This window comes from Ascaphus truei, chromosome 4, assembly GCF_040206685.1.
Source record: "Ascaphus truei isolate aAscTru1 chromosome 4, aAscTru1.hap1, whole genome shotgun sequence".
NCBI classification, from domain to species: Eukaryota; Metazoa; Chordata; class Amphibia; order Anura; family Ascaphidae; genus Ascaphus; species Ascaphus truei.
In genome coordinates, this window is record NC_134486.1 from 388,281,748 (window position 1) to 388,307,241 (window position 25,494).

General features: G+C 43.7%; 1 protein-coding gene and 1 long non-coding RNA gene across 6 annotated transcripts in view; one reads left to right on the plus strand and one right to left on the minus strand.

The window, feature by feature from the left end:
- The window catches only part of LOC142492188 (uncharacterized), a 30,827-nt gene extending 24,693 nt beyond the window's left edge, over positions 1-6,134 (minus strand). The window contains exon 1 of the long non-coding RNA XR_012800800.1: positions 5,938-6,134. This is a non-coding gene — a long non-coding RNA (uncharacterized LOC142492188). The remainder of the gene's footprint in view (positions 1-5,937) is intronic.
- The window catches only part of CLIC5 (chloride intracellular channel 5), a 191,804-nt gene that overhangs the window by 107,737 nt on the left and 58,573 nt on the right, over positions 1-25,494 (plus strand). The window contains exon 1 of one of the 5 annotated variants that reach the window (XM_075598546.1): positions 8,985-9,418. The exons of 3 other annotated variants lie outside the window; for them this stretch is intronic. In XM_075598546.1, coding sequence (XP_075454661.1) covers positions 9,356-9,418 — 63 coding nt within the window. In that variant the 5' untranslated portion in view covers positions 8,985-9,355. Of the gene's footprint in view, positions 1-8,984; positions 9,419-23,980; positions 24,131-25,494 lie in introns of those variants that run through there. One more of the 5 variants, XM_075598548.1, reaches the window with a different exon arrangement.

Below are 25,494 nucleotides of genomic sequence, written 5' to 3' on the forward strand. Positions count from 1 at the left end.
AACACACACAAACAAGTGAGAAATAAGATCATGGCAGAATATTATCGTGGTAATGTGTCAAGCCTGGCAAACTGATGTCAAGAACATTATTTTGTGTCTCTTAGACTCTTGTCATAGTGGACACTTTGCATAAATAAGGGATTTGAAGAGTGAAAGTGGGAAGAGAATGTATGTATGCATGTATGTATATAGGTATTATTGTCACAGCTGCGACAAGGTTGCTGCATTTGGGGGGATAAAACCCTGTCATAGTGGGGGGGGGAGGTAATATTTGAGACCTACAGTATGCTGGGCGGTGGGTGAGAGGCAGCTGTTTCCGCTGGGCGGTGGGTGCCAGGGAGCGGTTTCCGCTGGGCGGTGGGTTAAAGGCAGCTGTTTCCGCTGGGCGGTGTGTGAGAGGGAGCTGTTTCCGCTGGGCGGTGTGTGAGAGGGAGCTGTTTCCGCTGGGCGGTGTGTGAGAGGGAGCTGTTTCCGCTGGGCGGTGGGTGAGAGGGAGCTGTTTGCGCTGGGTGAGAGGGAGCTGTTTCCGCTGGGCGGTGTGTGAGAGGGAGCTGTTTCCGCTGGGCGGTGGGTGACAGAGCTGTTTCCGCTGGGCGAGAGGGAACTGTTTCCGCTGGGCGAGAGGGAACTGTTTCCGCTGGGCAGTGGGTGAGAGAGCTGTTTCCGCTGGGCGGTGCGTGAGAGGGAGCTGTTTCCGCTGGGCGGTGGTTGAGTGGGAGCTGTTTCCGCTGGGCGGTGGGTGAGAGGGAGCTGTTTCCGCTGGGCGGTAGGTGAGAAGGAGCTGTTTCAGCTGGGCGGTGGGTGAGAGGGAGCTGTTTCCACTGGGCGGTGGGTGAGAGGGAGCTGTTTCCGCTGGGCGGTGGATGAGAGGCAGCTGTTTCCACTGGGCAGTGGGTGCGAGGGAGCTGTTTCCGCTGGGCGGTGGGTGAGAGGGAGCTGTTTCCGCTGGGCGGTGGGTGTGAGGGAGCTGTTTCCGCTGGGCGGTGTGTGAGAGGGAGCTGTTTCCACTGGGCGGTGTGTGAGAGGGAGCTGTTTCCGCTGGGTGGTGGGTGAGAGGGAGCTGTTTCCGCTGGGCGGTGGGTGAGAGGGAGCTGTTTCCGCTGGGCGGTGTGTGAGAGGGAGCTGTTTCCGCTGGGCGGTGTGTGAGAGGGAGCTGTTTCCGCTGGGTGGTGGGTGAGAGGGAGCTGTTTCCGCTGGGCGGTGGGTGAGAGGGAGCTGTTTCTGCTGGGCGGTGGTTGAGGGGGAGCTGTTTCCGCTGGGTGGTGGGTGAGAGGGAGATGTTTCCGCTGGGCGGTGGGTGAGAGGGAGATGTTTCCACTGGGCTTTGGGTGTAAGGGAGCTGTTTCCACTGGGCGGTGGTTGAGGGGGAGCTGTTTCCACTGGGCGGTGGGTGAGAGCTGTTTCCGCTGGGCAGTGGGTGAGAGGGAGCTGTTTCCGCTGGGCGGTGGGTGAGAGGTAGCTGTTTCCACTGGGCGGTGGGTGAGAGGTAGCTGTTTCCGCTGGGCAGTGAGTGAGAGGCAGCTGTTTCCGCTGGGTGGTGGGTGAGAGGGAGCTGTTTCCGCTAGGCGGTGGGTGAGAGGTAGCTGTTTCCGCTGGGCGGTGGGTGAGAGGGAGCAGTTTCCGCTGGGCGGTGGGTGAGAGGGAGCTGTTTCCGCTGGGCGGTGGGTGAGAGGGAGCTGTTTCCGCTGGGCGGTGGGTGAGAGGGAGCTTTTTCCGCTGGGCGGTGAGTGAGGCAGCTGTTTCCGCAGGGCAGTGGGTGAGAGGGAGCTGTTTCTGCTGCGTGGTGGGTGAGAGGGAGCTGTTTCCGCTGGGCGGTGGGTGAGAGGGAGCTGTTTCCGCTGGGCGGTGGATAAGAGGCAGCGGGAGCTGTTTCCGCTGGGCGGTGGGTGAGAGGGAGCGGTTTCCGCTGGGCAGTGAGTGAGAGGCAGCTGTTTCCGCAGGGCAACGGGTGAGAGGCAGCTGTTGCCGCTGGGCGGTGTGTGAGAGGGAGCTGTTTCTGCTGGGTGGTGGGTGAGAGGGAGCTGTTTTCGCTAGGCGGTGGGTGAGAGGGAGCTGTTTCCGCTGGGCGGTGGGTGAGAGGGAACTGTTTCCGCTGGGCGGTGGGTGAGAGGCAGCGGGAGCTGTTTCCGCTGGGCGGTGTGTGAGAGGGAGATGTTTCCACTGGGTGTTGGGTGTGAGGGAGCTGTTTCCACTGGGCGGTGGTTGAGTGGGAGCTGTTTCCGCTGGGCGGTGGATGAGAGGGCGCTATTTCTGCTGGGCGGTGGGTGAGAGGGAGCTGTTTCCGCTGGGCGGAGGGTGAGAGGGAGCTGTTTCCGCTGGGCGGAGGGTGAGAGGGAGCTGTTTCCACTGGGCGGTGGTTGAGTGGGAGCTGTTTCCGCTGGGCGGTGGATGAGAGGGCGCTATTTCTGCTGGGCGGTGTGTGAGAGGGAGCTGTTTCCGCTGGGCGGTGGGTGAGAGGGAGCTGTTTCCGCTGGGCGGAGGGTGAGAGGGAGCTGTTTCCGCTGGGCGGTAGGTGAGAGGGAGCTGTTTCCACTGGGCGGTGGTTGAGTGGGAGCTGTTTCCGCTGGGCGGTGGGTGAGAGGCAACTGTTTCCACTGGGCGGTGAGTGAGAGGGAGCTGTTTCCGCTGGGTGTTGGGTACAGGGAAATGCCTCAGTATGCGTGATTAAGTTGTAAGGAGCCAGGTGCTGCTCGGTACCTGCCCAGGTGATGGGGCTAAAGCTGAACGCCATTGGTCTGCCAAAAGATTTGGGGACTCTGGCATAGTAACATCATGGTTAATAAAGCTTTGACCGTTTTAACCTTCTGCTCGATGTCCGTGGTTGTTGCCATTCAGGGTGGAAGGAGTTGGTTGTGAAGGGAGAAGAACGGTGGAAGTGGAAGGGGGCAGGAGGCGACTCGGGCGGTACATGGTCATGAAAACATTGCTTGTTATAACCAGAAAGTACTCCCGTTAAAAACCATGGGAGGTATTTACTAACATCTCCTGGCTGCAAAACAAATAAATACAATAGAAAGCAATGGTATTTTGGTATTTTGACCATTAATATTTCAGAGGCAATATAGTTGCACCGAATTTACTCCAGTTTTTCAACTGGGAGACATTGCTAATAAATCCCCAAATATCTCTCTCTCCCTCTCTCTCTCTGTCCCTCTCTCTCTCTGTCCCTCTCTCTGTCCCTCTCTCTGTCCCTCTCTCTGTCCCTCTCTCTGTCCCTCTCTCTGTCTCTCTCTCTGTCTCTCTCTCTGTCTCTCTCTCTGTCTCTCTCTCTGTCTCTCTCTCTGTCTCTCTCTCTGTCTCTCTCTCTGTCTCTCTCTCTGTCTCTCTCTCTCTGTGTGTCTCTCTCTGTGTGTCTCTCTCTGTGTGTCTCTCTGTGTGTCTCTCTGTGTGTCTCTCTGTGTGTCTCTCTGTGTGTCTCTCTCCCTGTCTCTCTCTCTCCCTTTCGGGATCGAAACGTTGGTGTTTTCTTCCATTGTGGAACAAGTCATATGTAATCCAAGATGAGCCTTTAAAATAAACAGTTTCTAAATGCTTTTGCTTTTTTTTATATAATGTATTTGAGGGTATGAGCAGACCCCTAGTGCAGCGTTTCCCAAACTTTTTTTTCCGTGACCCGGTTATTTTTTAACTTCTCCTTTGTGACCCACTAAAAATGTTATCGCCTATACTGGCCTATAGGTAAAATGAAACAGATATGAATGTCCATACAGTATTCATATATTCTCCTAATCGCCTCTATTCTCTCCCCCCCATCTCCCTCTGACCTGCAAAGACGCACACAATCACTGACCTACAGACACTCACACAGACAGACCTGAACAGACACAGCTACTGCTGGCCTGCACAGACACACACACAGCCACTTATACACACACATAGCCATAGATACACACACACTCCCCTATACACACACACACACACACTCCCCTATACACACACACACGCAGCCACTGAAACACACACACAGCCACTGAAACACACACACAGCCACTGAAAGACACACACACACAAACTCCACTATATACAGACACACACAAAATGGAGTACAGAGGCAGCGACGGATGTGAGTGACTGGGGGGAGAGGGGGGGCAGGGGAGAGAGGAAAGGCCGCCGATCGAGCAGGTGCACCTCCGCTACCACCTCCTATCACGCCGGGAGGGCAGCCACAGGGAGCGGGGACCGGGGGGGGGGGGGGGAGGGGATATACAACGCGGCCAGCCTCGCTGCGACCCGGCAATTTTGCTTCCATGGCCAGGTGCCGGGTCGCGACCCACCATTTGGGAAACGCTGCCCTAGTGGGTTTAGGCGTCTATAAGGGCGGTGTATGATGTAAATTGCATTATTATCATTTTGCGTATTTTTGCGTCAATGTATCAAGCTCTTTGCTCCATGTTTTGCACTATCTGCGTCACCTTGTGATTTGCGAGTGAGATAGGGAGGAGTTACAGGACTCAGATTGCAAATCTTGCGTTTTCCTACATATCTTTTGTATTTTGCTAAAAATGTTGCATAAAAAAAATTCGCCAGGTCTGCGGCAGCGTAAACTTTTCTGCCGAACAACTTGCGTCAGACGCCAGAGATACATTCATCCATTTCACTCATACGTGAGCAGAATATGGAGCAATGCCTCAAATGAAACCCCTCTTTGCACTTTCTTTATGTTGATCGTTCTCTACCCTATGTATGAATGTGACGGGAGGGGGTAACCAGTCAATATAATAAAGGTCGAGCTTGTTTTGGTTACCCCAGCTCTGTGTATAAGGGTCCAAGAGAGTTAACTCTTGGATCCAGTAACATTGTAATACTGCATTATACTGTCAGTATTAAAACCAGTGTTTGTGTTTTCCCCTTTCCGGGCATGCAATAAAGCAGGGATTGCCAGGGATTGAGTTTCAAGGGGGGGGGGTTTGTGTAGGAGCCATTGACAGAATGTACCTAGGAGGTTGGGGACCAGAGTTACCGGTTCTCCAATAATTGTACCCAGGAATCATGCCTGATTCTCGGATACATGTAGGCACATTGTCCCAGCGATACTTTTCCTTGAAAACGTAAGCGTGACTCACAACCCTGCTTCAGCACAGCTCAGAAAGGAGAATGAGGCACAGGGATTAATATGTATTCCTGTAGCTGAGGGAATCCCTAGGTTAAGGGGGTTACCCCAGCTACTGCCAAGGTGACCCACAGACATTATATGGGTTGTGGATGCCCAGCCATACATAAGGTTGGGGGGACTCAGAGTCCAAACTGAGTCAAAGGGAAAGTGTGTGAGGAAATAAGGCAGGCAGGAATAAAGAGACAATATGTTTTCCTTTTCTGTTCCCTGTACTCTAGAGACTCCAACATTTGGAAGTCTAAGTCTTAGGTAGGGTTTTGGGGTGAAAAGTATGTCATATGGATTGCAGGAGGTCTGGAGGACAATGTTCCCCGCAATATTTCCGTGTCCCCGGGTGAGTTGCACTGGGGCCATACCTAGTTTCCCTTCACTCAGTCCCCTGACAGAGTTAAACATACATTGATTGGATTTCACTTGTGTCCGGATTCGGAGATCAGTCGCAACACCACAACCTCCAGGACTCTACACCTTCCCTGACGGACCTCCCACCACTCCTCCCTCAGGATCCATACTTACCTCCCCTTACCGGAATCAGCGCACATGACAGCGCTACTCTCATACTATCATTCCATACGTTTGAGTTTTTTCTTTAGAGGCAATAATCATGGAAATATTTCCACTACTGCTATACGCACTGTAAGAGTGCAACAGTAAAGGTATTTCTCATAATAGGGATAATTTAACCCGTTCGGCCATAAGGGGCATGCAATGCACCCACATGGGAATAAAGGGGCCAATTGAACACCCAAGATTATTTCAGTTCATTGATAGTCCAACCAATAATGTCAATGCCAACACAGTTACCCTGTGGGGGATGTACTTACCATGTGGTGTTTTGTAGACTCTTCCAGCACTGAAGGCCTGTTCACTGAAGTACAGACAGTAGGCATAACAGAATGTTAATAGATATGACACTTTAGTAAATGGACCCCTGAGAATGATGTGGAATGAAGTCATCACGGGTCATACTTCTTCAGGCCTCGTAAGCACTACAAGCTGCCCGTTTTATAGGTCGACTGTAAAGATGTTCCCGGAAATAGCCCACTAGCTCAGGATGTTGCTAGGTGACCTTTGAAACTTCACTGCACTTTAAAAAAAAAAAAAAGCAGATGTCCCAGTCACACTCACCAATTCTGAAAATAACCTGGGACACTTTGAGCATGCTGCACCTTTAGCAGATTGAATTTATGGGGATATAAAGGCCTTATAATATGACAGATATGATGGGGCTTACTCATGTTGAGTGAGCTCTACTCCTACAAAAGAAGTCCTACGTAATTGTTCCGGAAAACCACTCTGCAGATTGCATATTGATGTCACAACAATAGCAGAACCTGGACACATTAACGCTAAGACACGCATGTTTCAAATAACTCTGGGTGAGAATTTATTGCCCGAATGATTTTTTTGTAATGTGATACACGGCACTCCCTGGATGCCGTGCGGTAAAGATACCCACTGATCTTTTATGGTTACATAGTTTGTAGTCTGCAAAAGTGCTGGATTTACTAAAAAGAACATTATCTGGTGGGAGCATACTGTACAAGCTTTTTTTTTTTTTTTATCAAAGTCTCTCAGCTGCAAAAGAGAGGCAAAGAAACTGCCCCCCATTACTAAAAAAAAAACATTACCATTGAAAACAATGTGATTTTTATTTCATTGAAAATCTTGGTTTCGTGTTTTTGCTCCAGTTTTGCAGTGGGAAGACTTTGATAAATGACCCCCCGCTATGTTCAAACCGTGTGAGCTGTTTGTATGAAGTGTCATATACATGGAGGTTTGCCTGCATCATTTAGTGCAGGAGTGGCCAACTCCAGTCCTCAAGAGCCACCAACAGGTCAGAGTTTAAGGATATCCCTGCTTCAGCACAGGTGGCTCAATCAGTGGCTCAGTCATTCTGGTCCTTCAGGACTGCAGTTGGCAGGCCCGTCCCTAGGCATACCTTGGGTAAGGCACCACCTAGGGGCACTGCTGCTTTCCTGTGAATTTTTTTATACTATATGTGGGTTTCAACCTGGAGGTCCCCAGGGCTGAACCGCACTGATTTAAGCTCCGGGGACCCCCTGCTTCCTGAGATACTTACCTTCTTAGGGGGTGCCGGTATGGCCTGCTCAGGTTTAAAGCCCCTGGTCACATGGACCAATAGGAAGCCGCCTATGATGTCACAGCTTCCTATTGGCCCATGTGATGTGACATCTAAACATGAGCAGTACAGTAGATACCAGCACCAAAAAAGGTAAGTATCTCAGGAAGCAGGGGGTCCCCAGAGCTGAAATTAATGCGGTTCAGCTTTCGAGACCCCCTGCTTCTTACCTAAGAGGAAAATATTAATTTGGTAAAAAAAATTGGGCAAGTTTTTTTTTTGGGGGGGATGGAACATTTTTTGGGGGCGGGTTTGGGAGGCGTCCGTATTATTTCTTGCTGAAGGGTGGCACATAACCTATGGATGGGCCTAGGAGTTGGCCACCTCTGGTTTCGTGAAACTGCCTTGAATGAACAGTATTTTTACTTTTGTTATTTATGTGCTCTTAGTAAACTTAAAGTATAACAAATGACCTAATGTAGCTATAGAACATTAAAGTACATCTTCTACTGAATTAATGATATCCCTCAGTTTGTCTAAGCACAATTCTAATGCGCAATTATAATACAGGCATACCCCGCATTAACGTACGCAATGGGACCGGAGCATGTATGTAAAGCAAAAATGTACTTAAAGTGAAGCACTCCCTTTTTCCCACTTATTGATGCTTCGGTACAGGTAGGGAGCCGGTATTGCTGTTCAGGACGTGCTGACAGGCGCATGCGCGAGCTGCCGTTTGCCTATTGGGCAAGGGGAATCAGCGCGTCAATGCTACGGCGGTCTGCAGGGCAGAATAAGTGCCGTACTCGCGAAACGAGCGTACGGACACGGGGGAATGGTGCTATTAAAAATATGTCCTTACTCGCGAGTGTACTTAAAGTGAGTGTCCTTAAACCGGGGTATGCCTGTATATTACAAAAGACCCCACTTGCCTATTTTATTTCCTTACGTTTGCTTTAGTTCTTTTCGTATGTCTAATAAAATAGACTGAATATTAAGAGCCATTAATAAAATAGAAATATTTTGCTATGTTTTAATAAGTATCTAATTATTTGGGAGCAATTGTTGAAAACTTGTGGCAATTAACCAAGTAAGAATAAGAAAGTGTATGATCGGTCACTTTTGAAAGTACACGCGTGAAATCACATTACAGCAATATTCTCCCAGAATATAAAAATCAATTTTCACAAAACGCATGTGAATAAAGGTAATGTTACTCAAAAACAAAGTCAAATTAAATTCTGGTCTGCTTTCCTATAATAAAATAAGGATTAATATTTTATATAGTCCTTTTCTCCGAATGGGACTCAATTAAAAACATAGTATGTGATAAGGAGCATTGTACATACTGTACAGTAGGATTTTTACAGATGCCTGTTCTGATGAGCTAACAATCTATGTTGTTGGTGCCTGAGGAACAGGGAGGTAAAGTGACTTATCCAATGTCACCAGCAGCAGACACTGAGGATTGAACCAGGTTCCCATGCTTCAAACTCCCTACTGTTGCTATCAGTCCGTGCATTTGCTCACTGAGCCACTCCTTCAGCTCCAATGCATTCCTGGCAACAAGGTTAATGTAAAACTGCATTGGGTAACATGCTATAGAAAGGAGCCAGGTACATCAATACCAAAAGTAGTGTCACCTCTGATTAGCATATATCTACTGCAGGCGAAGCTGCGCGTGGAGGCACACTGTGTCACACACACATGCAGTCAATGTAAGCCGGCCCGTCCCTAGTCACTTAACCACACCCCTCTCATTTGGCTCGGGGTTATTTTGGTCTGTCAGCGTGAGCAGGATCTCTGACAGATGAGAATACTGTAACCAACGCAGCAGCGGGAGAACTTGTTGCTCTCTCAAACTGCTTCAACATCAAAGGAAACAAACAGAGGAAGAAGGATGTGACCTCTCTCCTGCAACCTGTCCATTTTCTGCGCTGAACTTCGCGGGACAAAAAGGGGTTCATACGTTAAATAAGGGGTCTCTCTCTCTCTCTCATGTAACATCACGCATGTGCAGGTGCAAGGCAGACGTGTTGTGAGGATTGGTTCTGCGGACACCAAAGAAACGAAGGGACAGGACTGGTATTCAATTATTAATTGGACTGAGAAATTACCAGCGAGGCTTTCTTTTTTTTTCTTTTTTGTGAACAATAAAAATGACAGACTCCACTCAGGCTAATGGGGAGGAAAAGGACCCCGACATTGAACTTTTCGTCAAGGTAGGTGATGTTCTGGCACCTGTTTAACCCACTTGCTGCTGAGGTGCCTGTGATGCACTGTGAATCCTGCAGCGGTGTAACCTGTTGTGTCGCTGCTTCTGGGAAGCAAAGGGGGGGGATTGATTTAGAATTTAACAGGGCAGTTTCTGCTAGGACAACAGTGAACTGGTGAAATAGTGCCGATCGACACATTACAGAAAAAAAAAAAAAGTTTTCCATTTTCCGTGGTAAATAAAATGTTTTCTACATGCTAATGTCTTTTAGTGATAAGACTGTTTGCTGTTTTCAGAGCCGCGCGCGCATTGTTATTTTTGCTTTGTTCTTCGTTCGCAAATGATGTTGCCGTTTTCAGTCAAACAGATATACATCAATAGCTCATACGCTTGAATGAAGTGTTCCCGCTGAAATACTACACATATTTATTTGTTCAGTGTACAAATAAGCCCAAACAGCCACTTTAAGGTGATTTGAATTCTTTCGGACAATATAGTATGACCTCTTAAGGAAGCCAATAACACAGACAGGCGGTGTTTTTGCCATGCTAGGTTGGACTGTCTCTTTAAGGAGTGCAGTGTCTATTAGGAGTGCAGTGGTCCTGAAGAAGTGTAACTTTGCCATAGGATGGGGACTGAGAGTTCTTTATAGATATACATGTAGCAGGCTTTATTGCACCCATTGGTGATTGGGCCCCACCCCCTTTTAAAGATAGCCACACCCCTTTGCACATGGCTGATGCATTGAGAATGGCGGTTGCTAGCGCGTTGTGTGTGTCCCGCTGGAACGCGATAGCGGGAGCAATAACAGCAGCAACATCTGTAATAGTGTGAACAGAGCTTGGAAAACCTTATACGCATCCCATTACAGTTACAAGAGCCCACATTAGTGTAAGATCAATTTGTCAGTGCCTGTTATCGTGTCTTTGTCTTGAGATTGTAACAAAGGTCTAATGACTGGGAACACAGTTACATGGATGTCTTTTGTTTGAAGTGCCACTAGAGCAGGGGTGCGCCAACCCCAGTCCTCAAGGGCCACCAACAGGTCAGGTTTTCAGGAAATCCCTGCTTCAGCACATATGGCTCAATCAGTGAATCAGTCTTGGACTGAGCCACTGATTGAGCCACCTGTGCTGAAGCAGGGATATCCTGAAAACATGACCTGTTTGTGGCCCTTGACGAATGGAGTTGGCGCACCCCTGCTCTAGAACATTATTGATCCTGGAGGAGTATACTGTAGGCTTTCTGCAGTTTGTGATAACCAACGAGAGCGAGCTCTTTATAGATTTAATGTTACATGATCTGTTGCAGCCCCTTCAGTCTCTCCTTTGGCGGCATTAACTGTTTTTTTTTTCATTATGATCGCTCCTTGAAAAATGGCCAGGAATATTCTCCCGGTAAAAGGAAATAAAACACATAAAAAGAAAGGGCAGAAAGTGGAGGAAACGGTAACGTCCCACTGCCAAGAGTAAAGGCCTGCCAAGTTTCACTCGTTTGGTGAGAGTCTTATTGCTAGAAAGGCAGTCCCACTTATGTTTACCATTATTAGCCCCCAGGGCATCAGTCTCGCTCACTGAAGTTAGTTAGAAAGTTAACATTGAAATGCCATATTTTTGTTCAAGGATTCCCAAACCTCACAGCTGTTCTAAAGGTAATAGTGAGGAACCCTGGAATTGTTGCAGGCTGGGATAGCTAGTGGTGACAGTTGTTCTTGGATATTGTTGTACATGACGACAAAGGTCTTCTTTTAATTTGAAGGACGAGTTTATTTTTACATCCATTTTCACGCATCAATGAAACACCAGAGCAAGAGGTCATGCTCGGAAACTAAAATAAGAGAAGCAGGTCCATGAAATAGTCTTCTGGTAGTGTCGAATACAGGAACAGATGCCACAAAGTCTTTGAATCCTCTACAACAGTGTCTTTCAAACTTTTTGGGGTTAAGGGACCCTATAATCATATTGTGAAATTCTGGGGAACCCCAAACCTCTCTAATAGCGTGTCTGAGATCAGATGCATTGTATGGAACCCCAACCCTCTCTAATAGAACTTCTGAGATCAGGTGTGTGTGTAGTTACTAAAGTGGGGGGAAAGAGTGCAAAAAACAAAGCCGCATTCATCAAAGAAAAGGAATCCCTTTGAATGGAAGTTTTTCCTCTGGTAAATTTGGTGGAATTTTTTTGCACAGACTTTTCCCCCCAAGTTTTGCAGCCGGAAGACTTTAGTAAGTAACCCCCGATATGTACTGTATCCAATAAATAAAATCCGATTGATTTCATGTACTCTATGTGCAATTCTTTTGCCTTCATACACAAGCCCTTATTCTGTAAGGTGTGATAAACGAGGATGACTTCCTATCACAGGAAAAGCCCGTTAAAGCCAATGGGGTATTTCGTGCGATAACCCATCACATGCGCTTACCTTAGGCCATAGAACCCCAATATTGTTTGTACGCCACACTTTACAAAGTAGGATAATGCAGGTACAAGAAAATAGTTTGCTTTTGAACTCTAAGACCCTTAGATGGGATAAGGGCAGATGACGAGCTATCGCAGGAAAGGCTCCATTAAAGTCAATGGGACGTTTCATGCCACAGCACGTCATCACACCTTACAGAATACACTCCTTTGGCCCCTTTTCAATGTCAATATGTCTTTTCCTAGCCTTTCAAGTGAACGGGGCTCAAATCTTTCCCATCCAGGGGAAAGTGACTTCCCAGAATGTTGAATAGGCGCCCTGCTTTCCGAACCCTAGGGAGAGCAAATTAACAAGGAGCTGAGGCCAGAAAGGTAACCACAAACCGGGCTACTCCTTCAGCACAAATAGCAATGAATCATGTGCACATCGATCCAGAAAACGGTATCAAAATTAGTGCAGGATGTAATTAGAAAACAATGCTACACAAGCCCTCCCCCGTCATTGTGAGCTGAACGGGTTTTGTCTGGTTACACCCTTCTCGCCAGCGTGGAGAATGCAGCCTGTGGCCAAGGAGATAGGAAAATACAGTGGCAATTCATATCTATCAAAGAACACTGCTCTGCGACAGAAACCACTCGGTGTGTAAACAGTGCAGGAGCACTGGTAACATGATGCCAGCTGGGTGCCTTCCGAGGCCACTTCTGACAGCTCTCTGTGTGCCAGTGACAGAACTGTCCCCTGCTCACAGTCATCTATTCCCTTAAAAGTACCTTGGGTAAATAGGGCCTGGTGGGCCTTCCACAGACAGGAGATGAGCTGTGTATTTACTGTATAGGAAAGATCAAATAAGGACTTTCACTGCCTGCCACTCAATTGGGTCAGGTAAATGGGCTTTCTGTTCTGGTGAAAAAAAGAGGGACCCCCCCCCAAAGTTTAACCATTGCATCAGTTTTACCTTGAAACCCTAATTCGAATAAATATACATGGTTGTAGCTATGTATTGATACTTCTAGTTCCCATGGACCACCATGATAATTAATATCTCGCAAACTCCTTCAATGGAAAAAAGTTACAATTAAATTGATATAAATTGGATACATCTCCGCATTACAGGAGAACACAGGGCGCTTTCTTTTTTGTTTGTATTATTTTTTATTGGAGCTCCCACAATCAAACATATCTCATACATTTACATGTGTACACATGGTCACATTTGTTATTGCACATACGCTGGGGTTTGCTTTGTCTTTGTGTCGATGCTTCTGTTGCTGAACGTTCCATATTTGTTTTACTTAACATCCTAACTGGCTTGCTTGTGTCTTGTCAGCTTTTGGTACTTTCAACCCAAAGGGCACTTTTAATGGGGCTTATTAAGTATAAACAGCAGCATGTAAATCCGATACACTGGAAGCTGCTCTGGCATGGAATATATTGTAGTGCCCAGGAGTGTATAGCATTTGCTGACGTTTTGACCTGGTGTCTGGCGTGCTCACTTGTACACAGACTTTATGATTATTATGTTAATATATTACAATTTCCATAATATCTACATTATTTCCTTACTCCTTGTGGTATTAATACTAAATGAATAAGTTATATATATAAATGTTTACATAATACATCAAATATTGATAATGGTAAATTGTTTCAACAAAAGAACACACACGCACACACAGCTCAACCCCGTTACAATGCGAATCCGCTTATAACGCAGAGCAAGCGCGGCTCCCAATTTTCGTATTTATGATTACTTTACAACACGATTATTGGTATCTTAAATACTTTATTGTACAAAGCATGCAATTGTACATTATTTCTAACGCGATCCGCTTATAACGCGATGTGATTCCCTGGACCCCAAGCACAGCGTTATAAGGGGGTTGAGATGTGTATGTGTATGTGTATGTATTCTGTTTGATTTACTAACATGTAAAAAAAATAACTACGCGTAAAACTGCATTCACTAGTCTATTTTGTAAAGTTAATACATGTGCAGTGCGTTTTCTTGTACACATTAGTGGACCTTAGACTTTAAAGGGCTAATTTTTCTAAGTCTACCAGCTACAAAAGTGGTGTGTTGTGGTTCTTGGTACTCCAGGTAGAGCACAGACTCGAGGCATGTTAAGTCATGTATCAAACTGGGACAAAACCAGTGCAAGAGCTTTAATCAAGGAATTGGGGAAATCCCAATCATTTCTATGGAATTAATTTTTGTTAATTGTGATAAATATGGTGCAGTTTTGTACTGTATTGGTTTTGCAACTGGTAGACTTTAGTAAATAAACCATGTGCAGCCTTTAATGGCTTCTGGATGTGACTGAATGCAGTCCAGAAGTAGGGGAAGTAAGGTACTCCAGAAGGTACTCATTCTAATTATCACTGCATGAAACTGAGCAGATAGATACAAACAGATTCTGAAGATAGGAACAGTTGTACAAGTATTTAGATAGTGTATTAATTGTTTAAAGGATGTATCCTCACATTAGTATTTGGCAATAAATCACAGCAGAGGGTTCAATTACCATCAGTAATTCCACACGTAAAGATATTTATCAGACCCTAAAGACTAAGATGATGTATTTGTAACCCCCTCTAATTTGCCTCAGACTGACACCTACTGCTGGAGGTGGAAGCCTGAGTCCTCTTCCTTCTATACGTTGTTCCCCTCTGGTCCTAAACCAAACAAAAGGGAGGCAGACTACAGCAATGTTTATATTTCAATGGCATTTATAAAGTGATTAGAACTAGCTGCTCAGGTACATCATGAGCCTCAACAGAAGGATCATTAACTGCATTCACATTACATAGAAAACATCACACTCCCCAATAAGCGCAGCCCGGTTGTGTGTCAGTGTCTTTCCCTATGGCCACCCAATCCTGAGTCTGTAGGCCTGTGTGATAGTGCCGGCACACCATTGGAGCTCTCATTTACTGTAGCAGTGTAGCAGGCCTGTACTTTGCAAATCCTTCCATTGAGGATCCCCTGTGACGGTGTTCGTGCCTCCGGCTGCTTTCCAATGGGCGCTCTGCTGGGCCCTGTTGTCTGGTCGACGCACTCTCTCCAGCCAGCGCCCGCTAACTCAGGTGAATCATTGACTGGCTCTCGTTCACCAATGGTCATTCCTCAGATTCCTCAGGCTCCAGCAGCTCTGCCCCTGCATGCTCCGCCAGCCTCTCTTAAAGACTCCTCTCTAGTTAGTCCCTCCTATCAACATCCTTTGTCAGTGGGTGCTGTCATGTCCATTATTAGTCACATGCTCAGTGCAGACTTTAGGGGAGTCTGACAGGGGGCAGTGTCAGTGTGTGCTATGTACATTTTACAGAGGGTTACATATTGTAAAACAAACGAATAGAGAAAGCTTGCTCTACCTGTAGGGTGCTCACCCAGGATATATAAGCTTACTAGGAAGCTTGGTAATTGGACACAACTCATGGGGCATGGGGAAGAGAGAGATCCTTTGAATGGGGGCTCTCTGAAAATACCCCAATGGCAACTGGTTTGCTGATATGCGTCCCAGCTAAGGTATCACTTTGTACAGTTAACCTGTATTCCTTAGGACTAACAGTGATTAGACTGATTAGTAACGGGTACAGAATTTAAGGGCACCAATGTATAGGTTATTGGTGAGATCACATATAAATAAAGTAAAATCATTTCAATACATCAAATACTTATTACACTCAAACTTTAAAAACTATTAAAATGGGAGGTGATGGTAAGATGTAACACGGCTTATAGCAAACCCTAGTAATAGTGAACGTACATGAAATCCTCGATCCCAACTTAACTGGCTAAATGCCGACCGTAGTAATGTCGGAAACTCCACTCACTGGTAAACCAAAGAAACCTTGATATACTTATTACTTTTACCTATAGATGCCCAATACTGATAGGTGCTGATAATTGGTGAACCTATCTGTGGCTTGGTAATACAGAAAGTATATCACACAGCTATTCCTGAGTAAACACACATCTGTATGTCTCTTCAAATAGAGTAGACAATAGTTGCAGAAGAGTATCCTTTAGAATTATGATACATTCCTATACTCTACACTTTGATCAATAAAGTGGCAGAACTGGCAATGGTGTAAAACATCCAGTCTTAGCCTGTTGTAAATACAAAGCATTAATGGTAACAGAAAGAGATTATTAGTCTCCATTGATATACTGTGTTCTCTTTACACAATGCTGGCCTCTTAAAATTTGTATTTTAAGAGGCACTGCTTGATAGTGGTTTTATTCCACCTTTGTATAATACTACTACTACTACTACTACTACTAATACTACTAATACTACTAATAGAAATAATAGCTGTTAGTTTTACGTAGCGCTTTACAGAGACATTTTGCAGGCACAGATCCCTGCCCTGTGGAGTTTACACTCTATGTTTTTGGTGCCTGCGGCACAGGGAGATAAAGTGACTTACCCAAGGTCACAAAGAGCCAACACAAGGAATTGAACCAGGTTTCCCTGCTTCAAACTCAGTGCTAGTCAGTATCTTTACTCACTGAGTCACTCCTTCTCCGTATTGTAATGACCATTAAGGAATCTGTCTTTTGAGGGTATGAATCACACTTTTTTGTGCTTGTTATTGCACAGACAGATGATTCTGATTGCCCCTAGCAAATGTTCTCCACATAGTTATATGTTACATAGAGAGTCTTGTAGGATAAACTTTGACTCTGGAGTGGTTTGCATATAATCTCCAAACTCCTCTTTATATACTTGTTGCTTTTACCTATAGATGCCTAATGCTGATACGTGCTGATAATTGATGAACCTATCTGCGTCTTGGTAATACAGAGAGTAAATCTCACAACTATTACTGAGTCACAAACATCTGTATGTCTCTTCAAGTAGAGTAGACAGTAGTTGTAAATGAGTATCCTTTAGAATGATGATGCATTCCTATACTCTTCACTTTGATCAATAAAGTGGCAGAACTGGCAAAGGTATAAAACAGCCAGTCTGAGCCTATTGCAAATACTGAGCATTAGGTACTTATACAAGCTTAAATGTAACAGAAAGAGATAATTTGTCTCTACTGATATCCTGTGTCCTCTATACACAATGCTGGCCTATTTGTATTTTAAGAGGTACTGCTGGATATTGATTTAATTCCACCTTTGTATAAAGATGACCATTGAGGAATCTGTCTTTTGAGGGGTATGAATCACACTTCCTGTACTTGTTACTGACAGATGATTCTGATTGCTAAGCTTTAACTTCTATAAGTGGAGTAATCAGAATCATACGCTATGTACCTACTATGTACATGCGCTTTTTGATTCATACCCGCACTCAAGTTATCACACGAATGTGATTACTATTGCAAAGTCTGATCGCAATGTTATTAACACTCTCTACCAAAGATAGTTGTATTTACAACTATTTATAGAGGAATCAATCTTTATATGAGTATCTAACATGGGGCAATTAGAATCTATTGTCTGTATTAGACTGTGTACAGTCACTGTGATTCATAGCCCTGGGAAACGGACTATCTGGAGATTATATGCAAACCATTTTAGAGTCAAAGATTACCCTACAAAACTCACTATGTAACATATAACTCTATGGAGAACATCTGCTAGGGGCAATCAGGATCATCTGTCTGTGCAAAAACAAGTACAGGAAGTGTGATTCATACCCCTCAAAAGACAGATTCCTCAATGGTCATCTTTATACAAAGGTGGAATTAAATCAATATCCAGCAGTACCTCTTTTTTTACTTTTGCACATAGCCCCCGTAGTCTCCTAATGTGTTTGCTGCTTGAGATATGGTATGTGCATATTTTTAATAAGAGGCAGCATTTAATTTTATATTTTTTTTTAAATGTACCGAAATCCCTGCCCCGGAGAGCTTATAATCTAAGAGGTTTGATGGGGAATTTACAGAGACAGCAGGTGAGGGAGTAAGTGCTGTAGATGGCAGTGCTTGGCCACAATGGGTGGTAGGAGTGACTGAGTGTGGGTGAATAGCCATGAGTGCAGGCAATTGGGATGCTTTGTGGGGTGAGTTTTAAGGTTAGTCAGTATTAAAATGAGAGGGTTAACACAATTTACAGGGGAAGAGATGGCAGGGAGGCATGGGTGAGATCAGGTGTGTATGTCTGGGTTCAGGCTTATGGGAGATCCCCAGCAGCAGGAAGTAGTAGATAAAGGGTGTGAATAGAGGATTTGTGTGGGTGTTTTTTATTGAGGGGTAAAGAAGTTGATGGAAGAAAGGTGTATAAATAATGGTGCAGTGGGGAGTGGGGAAATTGGAGAGAACAGAGACATTCACAAAGGAGTAAGGAAACAGTAAACAGAAAAAGCAATAGGGAGGGCATAGTGAGAGGCACGAGGAGAGACTTCCCAGGTACTGGTGGTTAGAAAGAGTACAAAGAATCACAGCGTATTGAAAGTAAAGTTCTCACAGTTGCAAAGTTGTTGTGCAAAGTCCTGATCTTCCTCCAATCTCCACCTCCAATTTCAACTCCAAAATTAACTCTGCCACACACTTTTGATGTTACACTATAAGATGGGACAAAGCCATGATATTCTGTCTTAAGTACTCTGATCACATGCAATTGAATAACAATTAAGGGAGGGGTCTGCCTATCAACTCACAGAAACATACCCCAATAGTTAATTAAATCTTAATTTCTCTTGATGGTAGAATTTCAGCTCACTGAAACATACCCCAATAGTATGGCCTTGAACGCAGATGGACATACATTATGAGTACAATATAATTGTGAAAGTAGATCCTGCATAGCAGCCATTATTAATAGTTCTCAATGTCGCTGTCTCATATTAAACATGATCATGTTGTAGTCATGTTAGTCCCGTCTACTAATTTTTTTTTTTTTTAGAGACTGGTGTAAATGGGGAGATTCAAACATATGTTTCTCATATTATTCTTCCAGTCGTAGCACAGATCTGACACAGCGAAGCCCACCCATACGCACCACACAGCACCCACCCATATGCACCACACAGCACCCACCTCCTGTATTTCCCAGTTGGTTATAGCCTATTCTAATGCAACTAGTGATTAACATGGAGGTTAAAGATGTGTGGTGTGAACATGAAACTGAGAATAACGGTACCATGTTTGTTTGCTGAATGTTTTTTTTTAATGAGTAGATCTGTATATATTAATGAGCAGCTCTCAATGAAATTGTGGAATCCCGATAGGGAGTTGTGATTTTTAAGTGTTGGTTATTCACCAAATACAGTAGCAGCTGCTGCACCAAGTGCCATAAATCCATCAAGCCAGAAAGATTTAACATTCAGTATAATAATCACTGCTGTTCAGTGAAAGCCACACATATAATGAATAGCTCAAATCAACACAAGCAATTCAGCACTAGACTGGTAGGGGGCTATTTACTTAACTACTTTTTAGCGTTCACACCTTCATGCTATTAACTTACATAGCTTAATCACTGAGTTTGTCGCTAATTTATCTTGCACTTTATAAATGCAATCTTATCTTTAATAGATTGCAGGAATGTAATGCAATTCTAATTATTCCTAGCCCGTGTAGTGAATTGGTTTAAATGAAACAGAGGAGACCTACATTGTGAGTGGTTAATTATTGTTAACATTTACTCATTTATAATAAAGGCATTTTAATATGCACACAAAAAGCAAAATATTTAGGTTGACTAAATAAATGAAAAATGTGAGTAGATGTCATGACTTAAATAAATATGAATATGTTTTATTTCTTCAATACCTACAGATATCTGTTTTTCTCTTTATCGATATACAGGTATATACTGTGTATAAACAGGTATTTAAATAAATATATATGCTATATATATATTTATTATAGGTATAGGTATCAAGCCCCCGGACGAAGCAAGGGGTAGCGAAACGTACGTCGGGGCTGTGTTTGTACTTTCCCGGGAACCCCCTAACCTGGCTCTGGATCATTTCTGGATACTTATCTCTACAACATCGTTATCACTCAATTTTCCTCCCAGGACTTTCATGCTTCTCAACTTGTGGTGACTATTGAGGAAATCTAGCATGGTTCCTTTACTGTGATTATTTGCACACATTATTACCTGTTGTTGGTGATTGAGTGGTACTATATTATTGTATACAGGTAGAGCACCTTAGTATCCAGTTTTAGATCCCCCTTTTTTTGACCGGCCGGTCTATAGATACACGGGCAGGATACATTCATTTTCTGGTTTTATTCATTCTGCACAATATTTCTTGACCTTCTATTTCAGAACATGATATATTTATCCTCTGTGCATAAACCAGAATTAATATTTTAGGGGTTCCAAGGGGACTGTTTTAAGATTTTGTGTAATTCATGTGTTTTTTTCATTGAATAAATCTTATCGTCATTTATTATTGCTTGAGTGCTTTTAGTGGGTTTCTTTTTCTTTCTTTTCTCATACAATATTGATCTCACTTTTTGATCTCACTTTTTGATTATATCAATTTTGTGTCGTTTTTCTAGTTAGTTGCAGGCTTATTTATTCGTTTTGATATATGTATATTAGTTTGGTTGTAAACTTAAATGTCTGTTAATTATGCCTTTTACACTTTAGTCAAATGGTCTCTCTAAAATGTTATCCAGAAGTGTGGACATTGCTTGATAATTAACGTACTTACCAATATTGGCGCTAAACTGATTTTTTTAAAGAATATTGACACGTTACGCTCATCTTTTAGGTGGCGGTTAAAAAAAAGGGCAAAACAGAGGTATAAACGTTAACTAATAAGTTAAGTATTTACTTTTATTCTTTTACTGCTGTGCTGAGCAAAAGTAGAGACACCCCCGTCTCAATAAATGAAATAGGTTGCTGCCGCTAGAAGCATTAGCTGCCGCAGTGCGCGCTGACGCGAAAGTTAGTGCAGAAGGAGCACCTGCACAAATGCAGATTAACCCAGGCAATAATGGAGAATTTTTAGACCAATTTCTTGGATGGTGTCCTTTTTTTACTTTTGCACATAGCCCCTGTAGTCTCCTAATGTGTTTGCTGCTTGGGATATGGTATGTGCATATTTTTAATAAGCCGTTGCATTTTATTTTATATATTTTTTTTAATGTACCGAAACCAATAATACAGCAGTACAGTAAAATTCATTGGGCCTGGCCCAAAAAAGTAAATGAAGACTTCAAAAAGTTGACTTTTGTCAACCCGGTATCATAATGGTTCCATAAAGAGGGTCTACAGAGGAGAAGTTACTATGGTTGAATATATTTCAGACCCATGTGGAACTGGAAAAGTTATAGAAGGAAAGGCAGTGGGCAAAACGAAGGGAGCCATTCAAGAATGAGTTTACTGTGGTGTAAAGGAGAAACATATGTTTCTGATGCAATGTGAGAATCTGTGAATTGAAAAATGGAAAGTATGGTAAGTATGGATGTATTTATCATATGCCAACCATGTATGCAGTGCTACACAGAACAAACATTACACTGCATGGAATATTAATACATCTCAGTCAATGGTTCCCAACGTTTTTGGAGATGGGGCACTCCTGAAGGATTTTTAAATTATTCCTAGTCTTCAGACCTCACTCATCCTGTCCTCTCTTACACAACACATACTCTCACCCTCCTTTTCACAAGTACACACCCCTACTCTCTCTGTGTACACCCCACATTCAGCTTCACACATCATACTCACCTTTTTACTCAACACAATGCACATTTATCCTCCCTACTCACACAGCTCACTCACCCTCTTTCCTAATCATAAACACCACATTCACCCTCCCTTCTCACACATCACTAGCCTCCCTCCCCCTCCCCACACAAAGCCCTCTTTCCCCCTTCCCTCCCACCTTCCTTACCACCTCAAACAAGTAAGGCTACAGGACAGACACAGCAAAAATAACCACCTCTACATTCCCAAACCCTTAGCCAAATACCTAAAGGGAAACCCCTATTATTACTATTGGCTCTTTGTCAATACAAGCACTGGAGGACAATGCAAACGGGGGATACTATAAGTTATATTTTTCATGGACCTCATAGACTTCATTTGTAACACTCTCTTACACATAAGTATCACCCTCTTATGCATTTAAGAATGATTAAGAATTGTTTCAATCTACTTCCATGACAACATAAATAATTGATGCATTTTTTGGTGCACCAAGTAGTAAATTTTCTATACATATCATTTGCATGTGTGCCACCGAACTCCAAAATGCACCTCTAACTCCTCCCCCTCACGTCAGTTTTGTATGTATATCCTTATTTAAATGGCACCATCCAGTTACATAGCACTTTACAATACACCTGACATAATATTATAAGACATAAAACAATGAGTCCCTGCCCAGAAGAGCTTACACTATTTTTCACACATGCCGCACTGCAAATGAATATGGGTTTTTACACATTGGCGCATAAAAGACGCATCCATTTGTGCATCACTTTTACAACATGATAGCTTTTAGCAACATTTAAAATCCAGCAGTGTTTCTGAGTAAAACAAAACAGACTATAAGCCGCATTGAGATTTGAAGCAATGCAGGTGCAATTATTTCCCATTTAATAACATGATGCACTGGCTGGGGCAGTCCTAACGGTACTGTACATTATTAAATAAACAGGTATCACATGGTTTATGCCATTTATAAAATGACAGCCTATCCAATGTTATCCTGTTAACACCCAGCTGCTGCTTTTTATTTGCAGTGTGCTTTCGGTTTCTATTTGCAGGGTATTTAGTAATAGCTGAACTATGTGATGACATTAACTCTAGTGACTGTGCCCTGGGGAACATTTAAGGTGCTGGAGCGGGAGCATTTTTTTGAGCTGCAGACCTTGTGACACCAAACGTTATAAGTATCATCTGACAGGGGACGGCAAAAATAGATACTGGATACAATGTCGTTAACCCTGGACAGGCACTGAGAGATTACAACACTATAGCATAGTTGCTGAATTGTTGCTTACAATGTAAAGTATGTAATAAGCAAACATGAAATCTATATTGCTCCCATGAAAACTTGTGTGTTGATGCCATAAAGTTTAACGTGATATTGAACGAGGCTCATAAGGGCATACAGAGAGCTGCAATAAAGTTAAATCACTCTGCCATTAAATCCCTTCTCTACCATGGTTATCATTTGTGGTCACAATTAAAATACATTTGATATCAGATGCATTGTAAGGAACCCCGACACTCTCTAATAGCATGTCTGAGACCACATGAATTGTATGGAACCCCAACACTCTTAATAGCACATCTGAGATCAGATGAATTGTAAGGAACCCCAACACTCTTAATAGCACGTCTGAGATCAGATGCATTGTAAGGAACCCCGACCCGCTCTAATAGCGCATCTGAGACCAGATGCATTGTATGGAACCCCAACCCTCTCTAATAGCGCGTCTGAGACCAGATGCATTGTATGGAACCCCAACCCTCTCTAATAGCGCGTCTGAGACCAGATGCATTGTAAGGAACCCCGACCCTCTCTAATAGCGCGTCTGATCAGATTCATTGTCAATTCTTCTGTATTTGGTACAATTTTTAAACGACCTGAAAATTGCAGGGAACCCTAGTATTCCTAGGAACCAATGTTGAATAACACTGTTATAGACCCTGTTGCTTTGCTTGTACCCACAGTGCCTGCCACCCCAAATGATGCAATGGAAAGGACCCTTGCTGGAGTGGGCATGCAACTCCAGACATTATTATTCTAAAAAAAATGTATCTGTATATACCAACCATTGGGGCTTTAATGAATCCGGGTCCTAGGTCTCTGTGCCTTTCTTACCTTTTTATTTCATCAACAAATCTGCGGAGACTGAAGTGACGTATATGTTTCTCGCTAATTAATTGCGTCACATGCAAGAAAACTCTATTTGATGGAAACACAAACAGAAAATGTAGCAATGCGTTTAAACAAACTTCTATTTGCTCTTTCGTGTTAATAAAGATCACCCCAATAAATGTTCAAACTGCCTGTATATGTCAATGCCATACACGGTAACAGGGTGAGGAATAAGCCCCACAATGGGAATTCTATGGTGAATTTTATTATTATTGAAAAAAAAAAATTCATATTATTGAAATGTCTCTTGAGTAGGTTGGGATTAATTCCAGAACCATGTGTTTTTTCCCTTCCAGTGTGTGATTTTGCTTTGTAATCATCCTGTGTTTTCGTTGCAACAGATGAGGTTACTAGGGAGGGGACCCATTCACTGATAAGCTGCTACGCAGAAGTTAATGCCTGATAAGAGAGGCAAACCAGAATCCAATCATCAAAACGAAACACCATATTCCTAACACCGGCTGCGTGACTGTGTAGATTTATAAACGGAGGTACATATAACTACACATGAATAACCTTGTATACATGTGCTAAGCACTAGCAAATTGTACATGAGACTAAAGGTGATCAACTTAACCAGTGCGAAGAGAGAAGTACAAACCTTTTTTAAAAGGGAATCAAATATCAGTGTTTAAGTATCTTTATGTCAGCTTAGATTCCTGAGTCCCAAAAAACATGATTCAAATAATTGATTAAAATTGTCTTGAGAAATTGCCATGAAAGCCACATAAAATAAATACTGTAATATCTGTTTAGTATTTATTAGAGATATGCTGCCTCATTATAATACAATAACTTAGGGCCTTATTCTATAGTCTCCATTTTACAGCCAAAAAACTCCATTAGTCGCCATGGTGATTTTCAGCTGTAAACATACCAAACAGCTGCTTTGAACTATATAGAATTAGCCCCTTGATTGCTGATAAATTTTAAAAGGGATTGATGCTTTATGAAACCTGTGGTATGGGGGAGGGGTGGGCAGTGTTTACTGTTGTTCTATGACTCATACATCCGTAACAGTGTTTCCCCCACCCCTTGGGAGATTCCCCTTTTACCAGGTGTATGGTGCATGCTACCTGTTGGCTCACAGAATGCTGAGTGGTAAGCCGATGGTTGTGGAGACTGCAGGACAGGCTTCTGGGGTATATACCTGACATTTACTCTATGGTACACAGCACCTCCCTATGTTGTATGCTCCAGATGTATGGAAGCAATCTCCCACAGTAGAAACGGTTTCCTCTCCCCCCCAGAAAGATTACACACCAGGCGGGAGGTATAGATAACTGGAACCGGTTTTATTCTTATGCAACACAGTCTCAAGACAGTCCTGCCCAATACAGTCACTGATCTGGTCTCCAAACTTAGGATGGTCCCTGGACCTTCACTACAGGTCAAAGGCCCCCGCAGCAGTCACTGCTCTTCCCTAGCCCTCTAGCAGGACCAGGAGAAAATGTAATCACTTACTCTCCCACTTAGGGAAGAGGACAAATGCCTGCCAGTGCACAGCAGCCCTGCGTGATACCTTGTCTCTCTCAACGGTAGAGACACTAATGAATTTGGGGTTGCAACCCCCTTAAGTACAGTAGGGGGGAAGGTACTGGGTCTGAACCCAGGATTGGGCAGAACACAGACCTAGTCCCACCTCCTCCCCTGCCACTCAAGGAAGCTGCCTGTGTGGGGAAAACCCAAAATTGGTCCTGACACTGCCTGCTCTTACCAGGGCTTGCATGCCAGGGAGGGCAGACTGGTAGCCAAACCAGGCATGGCTACACATCCTACTGCAAAATGCAGTTTTGGTTGTAAAGACTGGTTTTGCTTTATGTACATTTTTTGCCTTTAAAAATCAACATTAGCT